The sequence below is a fragment of the Podarcis raffonei genome, chromosome 8, assembly GCF_027172205.1.
Source record: "Podarcis raffonei isolate rPodRaf1 chromosome 8, rPodRaf1.pri, whole genome shotgun sequence".
In the NCBI taxonomy this organism is placed as follows: Eukaryota; Metazoa; Chordata; class Lepidosauria; order Squamata; family Lacertidae; genus Podarcis; species Podarcis raffonei.
In genome coordinates, this window is record NC_070609.1 from 35,161,308 (window position 1) to 35,175,332 (window position 14,025).

The following is a 14,025-nucleotide window of genomic DNA, read 5'->3' on the forward strand; positions in this document are numbered from 1 at the left end:
GGGACAGCAAGGCATTCCATGAGGCAAGCAGAATCCCTGGCACTTGGGGGGGGGGACGCTTGCTATTTCCTGTCTTCTCTCCCCACAGTGGTAAAGTGCCACCTGCTGCCCATCTACCAAACTGCAGCCAACAGGAAGATATGCCTCCACCAGCATCTACTGTATTTTGTCTAGTGCAGTGGCAAAGTGGGCTGCCTAAGGAGCTTTTAAGAGGAAGGGGACACTGGGGATATTAAAGACTACCAGACTTTGAAAAGCTGGTATCACTGGATCAAGTTAATCAACTTCATTGAATTATTTAAACTAAATAGTTTTAATTGGATTTTGAATAAATGTGCAATTAATTGTTACGGCTTTAAATTTTGTTCCCACTGTTGATTTCCTTAGTAGGTTGTGCTTGTGCAAACCACTATTCTGAATGCTTTTTATACGGTAGGGTAACAGGTACTGGGGGGGAATTATGGAAGCAAGGAAGCAAGGGCCTGGAAATGTTTGGGTGAACTCTGCTTATCATGAAAGCTGAGGTCCAGAACTAGAAGAACAATGGAGTAGGCAGAGGATGAGCAACAGCACCACACAGCAGGCATTCATCTGGCAGGGACTCCCTTGTGAGAACAGAACAGAGCCCCACCGCATACAGAATGGCAGTGGTAAGGCCCAGGTTTCCCTGGCCACCAGCCTCAAAAAGAGCGGCCAGTGAGAGAGACCTGTGCAGAAGATTCCCACTACAGCAGACCTGTATCACAAGATCTGGCAGACGATGCTCTCTCCAATATCATGCAGGGAAACCGACAGGGTGTGTGCCTCCCAGCAGTCCAACTCCAGTTGGCTTTCCTCCTCTGGCATTTCCAGTTCTTTGCATGCAATGCAAGACTGCCAGGGCACTCATTCAGCTGAGCCCAAGCACCACACCCAGTAATTCATCCCTGGAAAGACCCAGACTGATACCTTGCTGCTCCTCAGCCCAAGCAAGTCATATTTCTTCTCATCACCCCTGGAGTACAGGGAACTCCTCCTTATATGAAGACATTCCCTTCTAGTCCCTTGTAGGGGCAACTAACATGGGGGGGGGGGGACTAGCAGCACTCCTCAGTGATTGAACTGGGATATAAAGGTTCCAGTGGTCCTCAAGTTACTCTAAGCTGAAGAATAACCATGCAAAGAATTGGAACCTATGGGCAGACAGTGTTGATATTTTTGCATGCTGTCGGTTGGCTGCCCACCAGCAATCCAGCCACTGCATTCTGCACCAGCTAGAGCTTTAGGACCAGACTCCTACTGGTGCCAGAAGGAACCAGCGTAGGACCATATGCTGGCACAACCCAGAGTGTGCGTGCGGGGCGCGCCCCCGAAGGGGGTGGAGGGCACCCTCCACGCGCCACAGTTCAGGGTTAGGAGCGGGGCGGGGAAGCTTCTTCCTCGCAGCCAAGGGGGGTGGACGGCAGCATTGTCGCCGACTCTCCTGCTCTCCTCCCCCAGGTCAGGCCTGATCTGTGGGGGGGGGGGGGGCGAAACTGCACCAGGCACAAGCACCGCAGCCAAGGCGCAGCTCCTTCTGGCACGGAGCCAGGCACCAATGAAGGAGCCTGCTGTGGGGGCGACTGTTTGCGCCCCCATTCAAAATTGCGCCTGGGGCCACGGCTCCCCCTTTCCCCACGCTACGCCTCTGGGAACAAGAGATTTGCTATCCTGCGGTCTGTCAATGCACTGTCCAAGGCAGAGGAGCTCTCCAGCTGAAGAATCGACTTGCAATCCTCCACTTGTGTTTTGCCCTCTTCTTGGGGCTATCATTTCCCCGCTTTTTTTTTTTTAAAGCATGTACCCTCACACCGGCTGCTGTTCTTGAGAAGAGCAGGCTGCACCTCTCTCTCTCTCTCTCTCTCTCTCTCTCTCTAGCAGCGCACCCACGTGAATGCAGAAGGCCCAAGTATGGATAGGGAGCACCTGTCAGCCAGCACCACCAAGACTGAGCTAGATGGCTCAACGGCAGATAGAGGCTTGCTGGGCTCCTCTGGCGACTTAGGGCTGGGCACAGCAGCCGAATATGGCTTATACAGTTCTAACGGGTACCCTTCCTGGTGCAGGGGAGCTCTCTGTTCAACGTTTCGGTCATCGCTGCAATAACTGCCATCAGCCCTTCTTTCCGCGGCTCGCCGCCTGCCCAGTCCTCTCCCTCGTGAGAAAATACGCCCGTGCCTGGAATAGGAGCTGCCGTGCCTTGACCCAGGCCCAGCGCAGTCTGGCTGGACAATGAGAGGTTAACGCCGGCCTCCTCCCCCCGCCCCTATGCATGGACCGTACCATCCAACGGCCGGGAGCGGGGGGAAGAGTGCGCGTCGCCCGGCCTGCCGCCCGTTGGGCTCTTCCGCCTGGGAGGGCAGGGCGGGAGGCAGACGGGCCCAAGTGCCGCGCCGGCGCCTCGCCTGGGCCGTTAGCGGGGAGGCTGCCCGCCCGGGCCGGCAGCAGCTGGGGCTCGGGGCCGGGATGGTGCGCCTGCGCCGCCGCGCCTGCCTGGCGCTCTTCCTCTGCGCGCTCTTCGTCCTGGGCGCCCTCCTGGCGCTGCGCACCCTCAAGCCCCCACCCGACGACCCCCGGCGCCGCCGATTCCCGGGGCCCTGGCCCGAGGAGAAAGAGGCCAAGGAGGCCCCCGCCCCAGCCGACTCCCCCGCGCCCCCCGTCGGGGCGCAGCCCCCGCCCGACCGGGACGCCCCGTCCGTCTCCTCCTCGCTGCACGTCTTCTACTACACGTGGTACGGGACGCCGCGCTTCGACAGCCGCTACCTCCACTGGGACCACGTGATGGTGCCCCACTGGGACCCCAAAATCTCGGCCAGCTACCCGAAAGGCCGCCACAGCCCCCCCGAGGACATCGGAGCCAGCTTCTACCCGGCCCTCGGGCCCTACAGCTCCCGCGACCCGGCAGTCCTGGAGGAGCACATGCGCCAGCTCCGCGCCGCCGCCATCGGTCAGTGAGGGCGCGTCCCCAACCGACCGCGGGGTAGGGGTGCGGAGAGGAAGGAGGCCGGGGGAGGGGTGGCACACTGGCCGGGCTGGCGAGGGCGATCGAGAGACCAAGCACCCCTACAAGACCCCGACCCCCGCTCAGAAGCTGCCCCATAAAGCCCCTCGTCGCCCCTTGAATCACCGGCTGCTGAAATCTCTGGGAGCATCCAAGGCCGCAAAATATCCCTCATATCACAGAGGGGAAGCCCAGAGATGCTCCTCAAAGGATAACAGCCTCCCCTGCCAGCAACTCCTCTAGCTTTGGCGGGTGGGAGGTGGGGGGTTGGAAATGCCACATCTGCGCTAGCGGCATCCAAAGCCAAAGACCTTTCTTTTTATTTCTCTGGGGTTTCCAGGCAACCCCGAGAGGCTGAAGTCTGAAATTTCAGCATCTGGATCTCAGATGAAATTTCAGCACTGCCTTGTCCTGGACAGCTCCTCCCCCATCACCACTTTTGCTGCAGAGGCCAGATGTCTTGCTATTGGCAGGCACGGAACAAGGGATCAGGAAACAGAGCCTACCAAGTCAGAGCCAAACATCCTGTTCTCACAAGAGCCAATCATATGCCTGTGGGAAACTGCAAGCAGGATTCGGGGGCAACTGCTATACTGGACAACCGCTATACGCAAGCATTGCTTGCCTCCAGCTGTGATGCCAGAGCATAGCCTCCATGGTTAGCAATCAATAACCTTCTCCCTGAATTTGTCTCAACCTCTTTTAAAGCCATTCAAGCTGGTGGCCATCACTGCATCCTGTGGGAGGGAGTTCCATAGTTTCTATGCATCAAGTGAAGAAGGGGCAGGTTAGTTCTTTGAGGGCTGGGGGCTGGTAGGTGCAATGGTTTTGACTATCTTTTTGGCCTAGCAGGCTTTCAGCATCCATATTTAAGGGGGGGCATCATCTTCAGATTTTAAAGCGGCCAGATGTTGAAGGCAGTCTTAGCTCTTGCGGGTGGGCACAATCCTCTCTATCTCTGCAGGAGTCATGGTTCTGTCCTGGTACCCCCCTGGCCTAGCAGATGACAACGGTGAGCCCTCTGAGAGCCTGGTGCCCTTCATATTGGACGCCGCACACAGATACGCAATCCAGGTGCCTGTTGTTGCCACTGCTTGGGGCTATTAGGCGAGTTTTATGACAGCTGCTTCCAACTATGTGGCAGCCAGGGTTGGTGGGGGTTCCACTCATGAGCAGTCATCCACAGTGCAAAGGGGGTCCCTGTTAATTGGTTAGCTTCTCCCTGCTTGAAGCCTTGTAATGGGGTGGTGAAATCTGGAAGTTCATGGAATAAAAATACAGTGGTACTTCGGGATGCGAACGGGATCTGTTCCGGAGCCCCATTCACATCCTGAATAGAACGTAAGACACGACAGCGTGTCTGTGCGTGCAGCGTTTTGCCTCTTCCACGCACGCGCATGACATCATTTTGAGCGTCTGCGCATGCGCAAGCGGCAAAACCCGGAAGTAACACACTCCATTACTTCCGGCTTGCTGCGGAGTGCAACCCGAAAGTGCTCAACCTGAAGCACATTCAACCCAAGGTATGACTGTAGTATTACAGAGCCATGCCTGCCTGAGACAGTTCAGTCTCTTCTCTCTCCACCCCACCAAACTGATTTTGATACATAAGAAGGAACAAAAATGGAGGGAAAGAATGAATCTTACATGGCAGGTGGCTGTCCAACTTCTGTTTAAAAACCTCCAGTGAAGGAGAGTCCACCACCTTCCTTTAACAACTTTTGTGGTGAAGGGATAGGACTAATGTAGGTGGGAGCGGGGGTGGGAGATTACTCCTGCAGTTGCTGCTGCCCACTGACTGTGTGGCTGGGGCTGCTGCTGCCCCGTGTTCCTTTTCTGCAGGTCACCTTCCACATACAGCCATATAAAGGGCGCGATGACAACACTCTGCACAGCAACGTGAAATATATCATAGACAAGTAAGTACAGTACTCAGAGGCCCAAAGATGACAACAGCCAGAGTCCAAATGACAAGAAAGTGGCCAATTTGGAAAGCAAAGGGTTAAAAAGATAGGAGAGGCCATTCCTACCCTTGAGAGGCTTGCGTAGAACAAAGGGCCACTTTTGCCTGTGTGAAACCCAAGAACTCAGGGCTGAAGATGAGCGTTGCTTATTTAATAAATAAAGAGTGTTTAAACTGTTAAGTTTTAAGTGCTACTTATTGAATTTGTGACAATCTGCTCTTTTGGCTGGAGAAAAATGGCCCTCATATGAAAACCTAAAAACCTTCAGATACTGGTGATGCGGTCAGGCTGCTGGGCTGGCTGGAAGGGGGAGAAGCTGGCTCTTTACTCAGTCTCCCTGTCAAAGGACCCCAGTGCTGGAGCTCAGCTTGCAATGGGTATAGAGAATCAGAGAAACTGGAAGCAAAGAGGGTAATGATGCAACATTCAGAGCAGGGGGAAACCAGGCAACCTGCCTTCTCTGCTAAGAGCAGGACCAAGTTTCTCTAGGCTGCTTGTGGACTTATAAGGCCAAATGTGGGGCATTAAACAGCCTATTATCTTGGCAGGTATGGAACACATGATGCTTTCTACAGATACAAGACCAGCACGGGCCGGAGGCTGCCTTTATTTTATATTTATGACTCGTACCTTACGCCACCCGAAGCATGGGCAAACCTGCTCACCCCTTCCGGCTCCCACTCTCTCCGCAACACCCCCTATGACGCCGTCTTCATCGCCCTGCTGGTGGAGGAGGGGCACAAGCACGACATCCTCTCCGCCGGCTACGACGGGTTCTACACCTACTTTGCCTCCAACGGCTTCTCCTACGGCTCCTCCCACCAGAACTGGAAAGCCATCAAGGCCTTCTGTGACTCCAACAACCTCCTCTTCATCCCCAGTGTGGGCCCTGGTTACATCGACACCAGCATCCGCCCCTGGAACAACCACAACACACGGAACAGGGTAAACGGCAAGTACTACGAGACGGCCCTGCAGGCCGCCCTCATGGTGCGCCCGGAGATAGTCTCCATCACGTCCTTCAATGAATGGCACGAAGGCACCCAGATCGAGAAGGCCATGCCCAAGAAGACCCTGACCCGGCTCTACTTGGACTACTTGCCCCACCAGCCGGACATGTACCTGGAACTAACCCGTAGGTGGGCAGAGCACTACAGCAAAGAGAAAGAACAGTGGCTCATGTGAGCAAGCTGTGAAGGGTTGATTCTCCTGGGCACGAAGAGACCCAGAGAGAAGCTGGTAGCCATTCAGGTGGAGGAAGCTGCTCTCAGAGCTGTAAGTTTCTGGAACCTGGGTGAAGAGGGATGAGCTGTGTTTCATGTTGAAATACCTCTTGAGAGGTTTGCTATGCTCCTGCAGGGCAGCACACTGATATACGACTGTGCAAAACTCCCCAGATATAGTTGGGCTAGTGCTCTTGCAATCCTCCTCACTCCAAGCCCTCAGCTTTCCTTAAAAGAATAAATCTCTTTGCCTGCTACAAGCCAAGAGGACAATTCATTTCAAATCTGAGTTCTGCAGGAGGTGCTAAACTGAACAGCACATCCCTGTTGCTATTCAGTTCCAGGGATATTTATTCCTTCTCTGCTGCCACTGCTACTTAGACCTCTACCCTGTTGCTGCTCCCAGCAAACATAACCCTACCCTTATTAAAAAAACAAAACCTAGACAATTTGTGTATGCAGGAAAGTTCTCAGAAACCACATGCTGTATTATGTCTTTGGAATTCCAATGATCAGAAATGCACCCAGTCTTGCAATAAAACAAGAACCTCATTGGCGTTGACATTTATTCCTTCAAGACAGGCAGCAAGAACAGAAAAAGTGATGCCCCAGTGAGCTAATGGGGCATGGAGTTTTGGCGTTTGCTTCAAAAGGAGACTGCTCCTTAATAGCTTGTTGCAGACTTTGGGGAGTGAGTTGTACTGTACTCCAACCTATGAATAGTTTGGGGGCTGGGCTGGGCTGGAAAGACGAGCAAGTGTGCTGTTTGGGCCCCATGCCTGCAGTTCAGGCAAAGTTGCTAAGTGAACTCTACAGTGGTTGCATGGGGAAAATGAGCTAGATTCTCATTTTACCATTAATCCTACACCACTAGGATTATCAATACTGCATGTCACCCTCCAATAGGTAATTTCCCCCCAGTCTTAGAATTCCCCACCCTCCGCATACTAAAGAACATGGAGGCCAACATGCACTAGGTTTCCATTTTAATGATATTGGTCAAAAGCGCAGCCTGTTGCTTGCCCGCCAGTGGCTGGTCTGGTCTCTGTTTTCAGAAGAGCTGGGTTCAAGGCAGTTTGGTCCCCCCCTGGTCACAGGCAAGCTCCACCTACCAGGGCCCCTCAAAATGCATCTTCCTGCTTTTCTATACACTCCATGATTGTCAGCTGCACTGTCTTGTTCAAATGCTTCAACCCCTCCAGGCCAAGTGTTCAAGGGATAGAGAGGACAGACTTCCTAAAAGGGAGGGATACTTAGGCACAGAAGTGTGTGCCCCTCCCTAAATCCGAAAGGAAATGCCAGGAAGGAGAAAATACTTCGCCCCCATCAGGGCCAGATCCTTCTGGAGTCACAGAAGTCGACTGGGAAAGGAAGGGAGGCTCCCTTTGCACCCAAGAAGGGCAGAGTTATACTTTCCAGAACAAGGCTCTTGCAAACAGCTTCCTGATATGTCACACACCATCTACTTGCCCAGAGACTGTGTGAGTTGACCACATATAGGCAGATCAGCTGTCAGGCCATACTTGACTGCCAGGATCTCAACGGTCTGAATAAGTGCACTGCAGAAAAGAAAAGAAGGAGTAAGATGCTGGGGACAAGATCTGCATTGTTTACAGCTTAATATTCTTGAATGCTAATTTAGCATCATCCGTGTGTTAAATGCAAAGTCAAAATAGGAGGTTTGACCCAATTTACAAGGCACTCCACCTGCAGGAGTAAGCAGGTGTGCTTCTGGGAATCATTTGCAGCAGGAGCCTGCCTCCTTTAGGACCACCACCACACACACCCCAAGGACCACTGTCCTAGGGCTAAATAGTTCCATCCTATTCAGAGAAAGACAACTCTGCAGCCTACAAACGCCACTCAGGTGGAGAGGAGGCTGTGTGAGGCTTACCATCCTCCCCGGATGATCTTGAACTTGCCAGGAACAGAAAGGTCAATCACGGTAGAGCCTAGGCGGGACTCTGGTCTATGGATGTCCCCAGTGGGGCCCCCATCAATTACAAGTGACAGGTGAGGCCAGAGTTCTTGGAACTCCTGAAATATAAAAGAAGAGCGTAAGAGCTTAGCAGGCTCCTGAGCCAGTGTGCACCACAAGATGCTAATAGCCAACAACCACAGAGAAAAGGGTACCATAAGCTCTTGCTTAGACACACAGTGGCTTTACCCTCTGAGAGGAGCAAGCCAATTAAAACAAAATGGAACATAATGCCCTTCCCTGGGGACTTGGAGAGCCGCCCAGGCTTCCATTATCATCCCGTCCTACAGGTTTCAAGCAGCCCTTACCGTGACTGTGAGGGAGCTCGCCCCCTGACTGATGTTTGCGCTTGTTAAGGCCAGAGGGCCAGCACACTCCCTGGCCAGCTCCCTGATGAACCAGTGACTGGGGATGCGGACACCAACTAACTGTGACAAAAGCGGGGTGGGGGAGAGGAAGAGATGAATGAGTACCACTACTTACTTTTAGCTTTTATGTATATATAGTTTTAAAAGGCAAGATATTTATACATGCATGTATATGAAAGCATGCATACATATACAGTATATGCCCCACTTTCCACTGCACAACAGCATTCAGGATAGCTTACAGTGAAGTCCAACACAAGTTAAATTCAGTAAAAAAAAACGTAAGAGGGCAGGTGTAGCAAATAAGACAAGAAGTTCATCTACCAAAATACAGGAAACCCCTTAACACACTAAATTAAATGCCTGCTGGAATAAGAATATAAAAAGGCTAGGCAACAGAAAGGGGGATCAACAAATTTCCTAATGCACAGACACAGAGAAAATCCTAAGTAGTCAGGCCTCCACTACTACCACCAGGTCATGAAGAGCATCCCTAGCAGATCTTGTGGGCAGGTTGGTATGGAGATTTCCCCACTCTGCACTGTGAGAAGAACAACCCACATACACCCCTGCTCATTTGAATAGGACAGGAAGTAGGAATCTGTTGCACCTTTATCCCACCCATCTCAGAATGCAGCCACCCCTCCCAGGCCACATAACTAAGTGAAACTAAAACAGGAAAAGAAGTAGCCATGCTTAGCTTGAGACTTGCAGTCCGGCAATAGCTTTAAAAAAAATAATCCCGAGGAAAATTAAAATCTCCACTAATATTCCCAACCAATCAGATTTGCCTTTTAGCCTGGAATGGAGGAAGGTCCACTCTGATGTCAACCTAAGAGCACACCCAACTGGTAAGCACCCTATTGGGAAACTGGGAGCTCTCCAAAAGGTAAAAGGGTCTCTATAGAACTTGCTAGCCAAGACTCACAGGGGTGAAGGGGTTCAAGTCTTTGTTGAGGGTGTCTGAGCGCTCCAGGACCAGCGTCACTGGCCCAGGAAGGAGTTCCTGCAGCAGCTTGTCAGGCACGCAAACGTTACAGTACCTACAAAAGGGGAAGGAGAAAGTATGCACAAGGTGAGCCCATCCTCTGTCACGCAGCCAAAGGCAAGCAAAAGGGGCAGAAGCGGCCGGGGGCCCTATCCACCGACTTCCCTGCTTCGCCGAAGGAAGGAGGAGGAGAGGCGGGGGGAGGGCCACCCCCCCATTGCAAGACCCCCACCTCCTTCGTCGACCCCGCCGCACCTGTAGACGTGCTCGACGTCGGCGAGGCAGATAGCGAGGGGCTTATTGGCGGCGCGGCCCTTCAGGCGGTAAACGGCCCCCAGCGCCCGCGAGTCCTGCGCCAGGCAGGCCACGCCGTAGACCGTGTCGGTGGGCAGCGCCACCAGGCCGCCCGCGCGCAGCGCGGACGCCGCCGCCAACAGCGCCGACTGACGGTCCGGCCCGGAAGCCGGCAGAGGCATCGGCAGGGGGACCCTCGCCATGGCCGACAGTCCAGGAGCGGAAGGTGCGCCCTCCTCAGAAGCAGCAGCCCCGCCGCCGCCGCTCCAAGGTCTGACAGGGAAGGACGAGGAGCACCAGCAACGCCGGAGCCTCAGACGAAGCAGGAGAGGCGCTCTGTACATGCGCAGAAGGAAGGGCGAAGCGAAGGGGTCCCTCTTTGGCCAGCGGCTCAGCCAGTCAAGCGAACACGACGACGCTCGCCGCTTCGCCGATCCCCTCCATCCGCCTGGCGCTGCTGCCTCGCACGGGGACACTTCCTGTGTCGCAAGCCGCGGCCATGACGCAACTTCTGCCCCGCGCCGGCTATCGGGGCGGAAGGAGTGGCGGCGCCGTCGCCCAGGACGAAGCCAAGGGAGGTGATAGTCCTAGAGAGTCCCGGGCAAGCACTGCTTCCGCTCCTTACAGGAAGTTTTGGCTCTGCGAGAGCCCCCGGACGCCAATTGCAGACCATAGACGTGTGAAGTGGTAGACTGACCTCGCCTTGGCTTTCCCAGGGGACAGAGTCCGCCTATGTGTCTCGTTGCCCGAGGCGTGCTAAGAGGCTCGCCACTCTGCGGCTGCGCAGTTGCTTTCTTCTCCTGCTAGCCGGGTGGAGCTCCGAGAACCGGACTGGGTTGGGGGGCTGCGGAGGCACGACCCCTCCCCACACGCGCCATCCTGGACAGAGGGGCTGGGGGACGTGGAGCCGTCTGAGACAGACACGCGCCGCAAGCGGCCGTTGTAATTAGTAACATAATAGTTGCTGTAAATAAAAGGTGGAGGATGCTTTGTCGCAGCCTAACACCCCAACATTTGCAGTTGTTATTATTAACTATTATTATTAATAGGTGCTAAGAATATAAGTATTATTTATTAATATTATTAATATTGATACAAAGTTATTAATATAAGTGTCCAAAGGAGAGAGCAGCCAAGCAGCATAAACAAGCAGCAACCGAGGCAGCTGAGAGAAGCGTTTGCCCCCTTAGGCTCATCCTAGTGCTTGGGCAAAGGCCCCCCCCCCCCAGTTTCACCCAGGTTTCTCCTCAGCGCTAGTCAAACAGGAGAGAGAGGGAGCATTCTCTAAATGGGGCGCCACCACAGAGAAGGCTCCACCCTGTCTCATCGGCTGATCAGGTTTGCCCTCGCAGGACACACAGTGAAAATTAAGAGCCCATCTAGTCCAGCATCCTCTTCCCACAATAGCCAGCCAGGTGCCTGTGGGAGAAGCCCTCTACAATGCATTACAGTAGCCCAGTCACCAGCTTTCTAGGGCATGGGACATTGTGGGATGCACTAACCCTGTCCACAAACTAAAGATGGAATACCTCACTTGGGGCAATGCCACTCTTCTGGGTCTTGGGTCAGCTAATTATTGGAAGCTACCACTTCCTCCTAAACCTCAGCTCAGGCAGAATGGAGCACTGCATTCTTGCCTTCTCCAGTACATTGAAACACAAGCAGCTGCATTATCCCAAGTCATACTTTTGGTCCATTTAGTTCAAGATTGTCTTAAGTGCGTCTTCGGAATCTCAGGGAAGCCTTTACATAACTTCACCTGAAAATACCAGAAATTGAACACCAGGGACTTTCTGCATACAAAGTGTGTGCTCTGTCACTAAGCTAAAACCTGTTGAAAATAATTCCCATCACCTCCAGAAATGATTCCTCCAAAGGCACCAGATTTAAATAAGCATTTAATTAGGATCCCAGTGGTATTAATATTGCTTTCAATTAAAAAATTAATTTCCACTTCCTTGCAGGTATTTCAAAGTACGATATTAATTTTATACAAAATGGAGCAGTTAAGCAAACACGGTTATTTCACATTTTACATTCTTCAAAAATACAAATTCATGTTTATGCTTCTGGGGTTTTGGAGAGGCTCTTCCTTTGGAAGTACTGTACCTGTAACTAACATCTTCACATCACTCAATGCAAGGACATTTGTTCCCATGTTTCAGTTAAATTAAATTTGTTTAAACACAAAACACATACTCCTGAGAGAAACTGGCAACTTCAAATGATCTCCGCTTCACTCCTTGCATAGCTCTGGAATGGAGCCATAGCAATGCCATGTGTTGTTGTGGAGGAAATCCGGGCTAGGAGGGGAGACCCAGAAAGGCACTTTGCAAAAGTTACCCGAGAGCCTTTGGGGGCCTCCAGTTACACCACTCTAGGGCACAAGCCCACACCCCATGTGGGAAGGTGGCAGTTATGGGAAAGGGGCTTTAAATTCCCCCTTGTGCAAGGTTTTTCTCCCCCCCCCACCACCTCTATCGCACACATGCAGTGTTAACAGATGGTGACATCTCCCTACCCGCAGTGACTGGGAAAGAGGCAGCCTAAACCCTCTCTCAGGTACCCCAGGAACCTTAACTTCTGTCTCTGCCAGAATGAATGGCAGCTCCTTCCCATTTCCCCACAAAAAAGAGCATTTGGAAAGACACAACACTGCAGAGCAAAGGAATGAGCCATTTCTATTAACAGATTGCAGAAGAAGAAAAATTAAAATATCTCCCTGGGCTTTACCAGTGAAGTTCATATGAGGGGAACAAAAAGCCAAAACACCCATTTGTTAAGGAAAGTAGAAACTGCATTTCCTTGAAAGTGTCCACTGCATAGAAACCATTTTTGGCCAGCATGCATACGACTAAGAAGACAGTGTGGGCTACACACCGTTTCCACAAACAGACACACACACACACACACACACACACACACACACACACACACACACCCTACATAAATATCCAGTTTCCTTGGCATTTCTCAGTGCAGAACCAGAGTCCAAACCTCCAAATGAAACAATGTAAGATGGAAAAAGTTGAAAAGTCAGCTCTCAACCCAGCTACACGGGATGCTTATTTAAACAACAAAAACCCAAAACTGGAGACACAATTTCTAAAAGACATAAAGGAGAAATAATACTCCGATAAAAAAAAAGAAAAATCCAGAGTGTGTAATGTTAAAAAGAATAAGCTTTTCCTTTTGTGGTCTTGCAGAGGGTAGCTAGCAGGCAATGCAGTTGCCTCTTTCTGTGTCTCTTTATTTCTCAAGAGTAGGTTCTCTCGTTGGCACCTTTAGCATTTTGAATAGCTCACTTCTACAGATCAATCACTAGCAATGTGCTTGGAGAAGGTGCCAGAGGAAAATACCACTCCTTTTTGGGAAATGAAGGGTTTTTCCAGTTTTGCAGTAGAGACCCTTGCAGTGCAGTAAGGCAGGAATGTGACATCCACCCTAGAAGGTGCTGCATGCCAATGTAAGGACAGCTTGCATCTGCCTCCCTGCCCTCCACTTCCCTCTCTGGGGCATTCAGAAGACAAGGATGGCAGCTGCGACCCTATGAATGTATTCAACTGTAACCAAAGTCACCTCGGAATGAGTGAGTGACCCAACCTGATTCCATTCAGTTCAGGCTCCTAGTGGAAGTTTTGCATAGACTGGACATTTGCTTAAAACATGCATAAGTCTGAAGAAGGCAGAGCACACAGCTTAGCCAGTTCCCACATCAATTCTGTTAATCTCACACGCACGCACATGGACACGCATTGGACGCACACACAGAGCATATGAGGACGCCACGCCTAGCTACACATATTGCACAGAGGTTAAGTGCTCTTTTTGCGTAACCACATTTAACTTTTACTCAGAGGGGGTAAAGGGGGGAAAGAACCCTAATAACTTTGTGAAAAGTTATTTACAAAACAAAATTGCAGCAGTCAGTTTAAAGAGAACTAAAGTGCATTTTAGAGCCCAGCATGTTAGTGTCATTGGAGGAGCCCCAGCAAAATGTTTCCTTCTCTAGACTCCAGCAGTAGCAGCAGCTTCCAGCAAATGCAGCAGACTCCACTCCCAGTAGGGTCTTTATACGGGTCAGAAATAAGTCCTCAGCTGCTCCCTGGTTCCTTCGCCTGACCAAGCCACCCAACCCTGAACCTCCCTGCAGGCCTGGAAGTCACAGATGGTCAACAGCCCAGGGGTTGA

General features: G+C 51.9%; 2 protein-coding genes across 2 annotated transcripts; one reads left to right on the plus strand and one right to left on the minus strand.

The window, feature by feature from the left end:
• Positions 1 to 2,436: 2,436 nt before the first annotated feature.
• MANEAL (mannosidase endo-alpha like) lies at positions 2,437 to 6,758 on the plus strand. Its single transcript, XM_053399171.1, has 4 exons — positions 2,437 to 2,965; positions 3,984 to 4,093; positions 4,862 to 4,938; positions 5,532 to 6,758. The coding sequence occupies exons 1-4, from the start codon at positions 2,485 to 2,487 to the stop codon at positions 6,166 to 6,168; spliced, it is 1,305 nt and encodes a 434-aa protein (XP_053255146.1). The 5' UTR covers positions 2,437 to 2,484; the 3' UTR covers positions 6,169 to 6,758.
• Positions 6,759 to 7,177: 419 nt separating this feature from the next.
• On the minus strand, positions 7,178 to 10,229 carry YRDC (yrdC N6-threonylcarbamoyltransferase domain containing). Its single transcript, XM_053399173.1, has 5 exons — positions 9,796 to 10,229; positions 9,481 to 9,595; positions 8,493 to 8,612; positions 8,101 to 8,243; positions 7,178 to 7,765 (listed from the first exon to the last, which is right to left on the minus strand). The coding sequence occupies exons 1-5, from the start codon at positions 10,176 to 10,178 to the stop codon at positions 7,669 to 7,671; spliced, it is 858 nt and encodes a 285-aa protein (XP_053255148.1). The 5' UTR covers positions 10,179 to 10,229; the 3' UTR covers positions 7,178 to 7,668.
• Between the last annotated feature and the right edge of the window lie 3,796 nt (positions 10,230 to 14,025).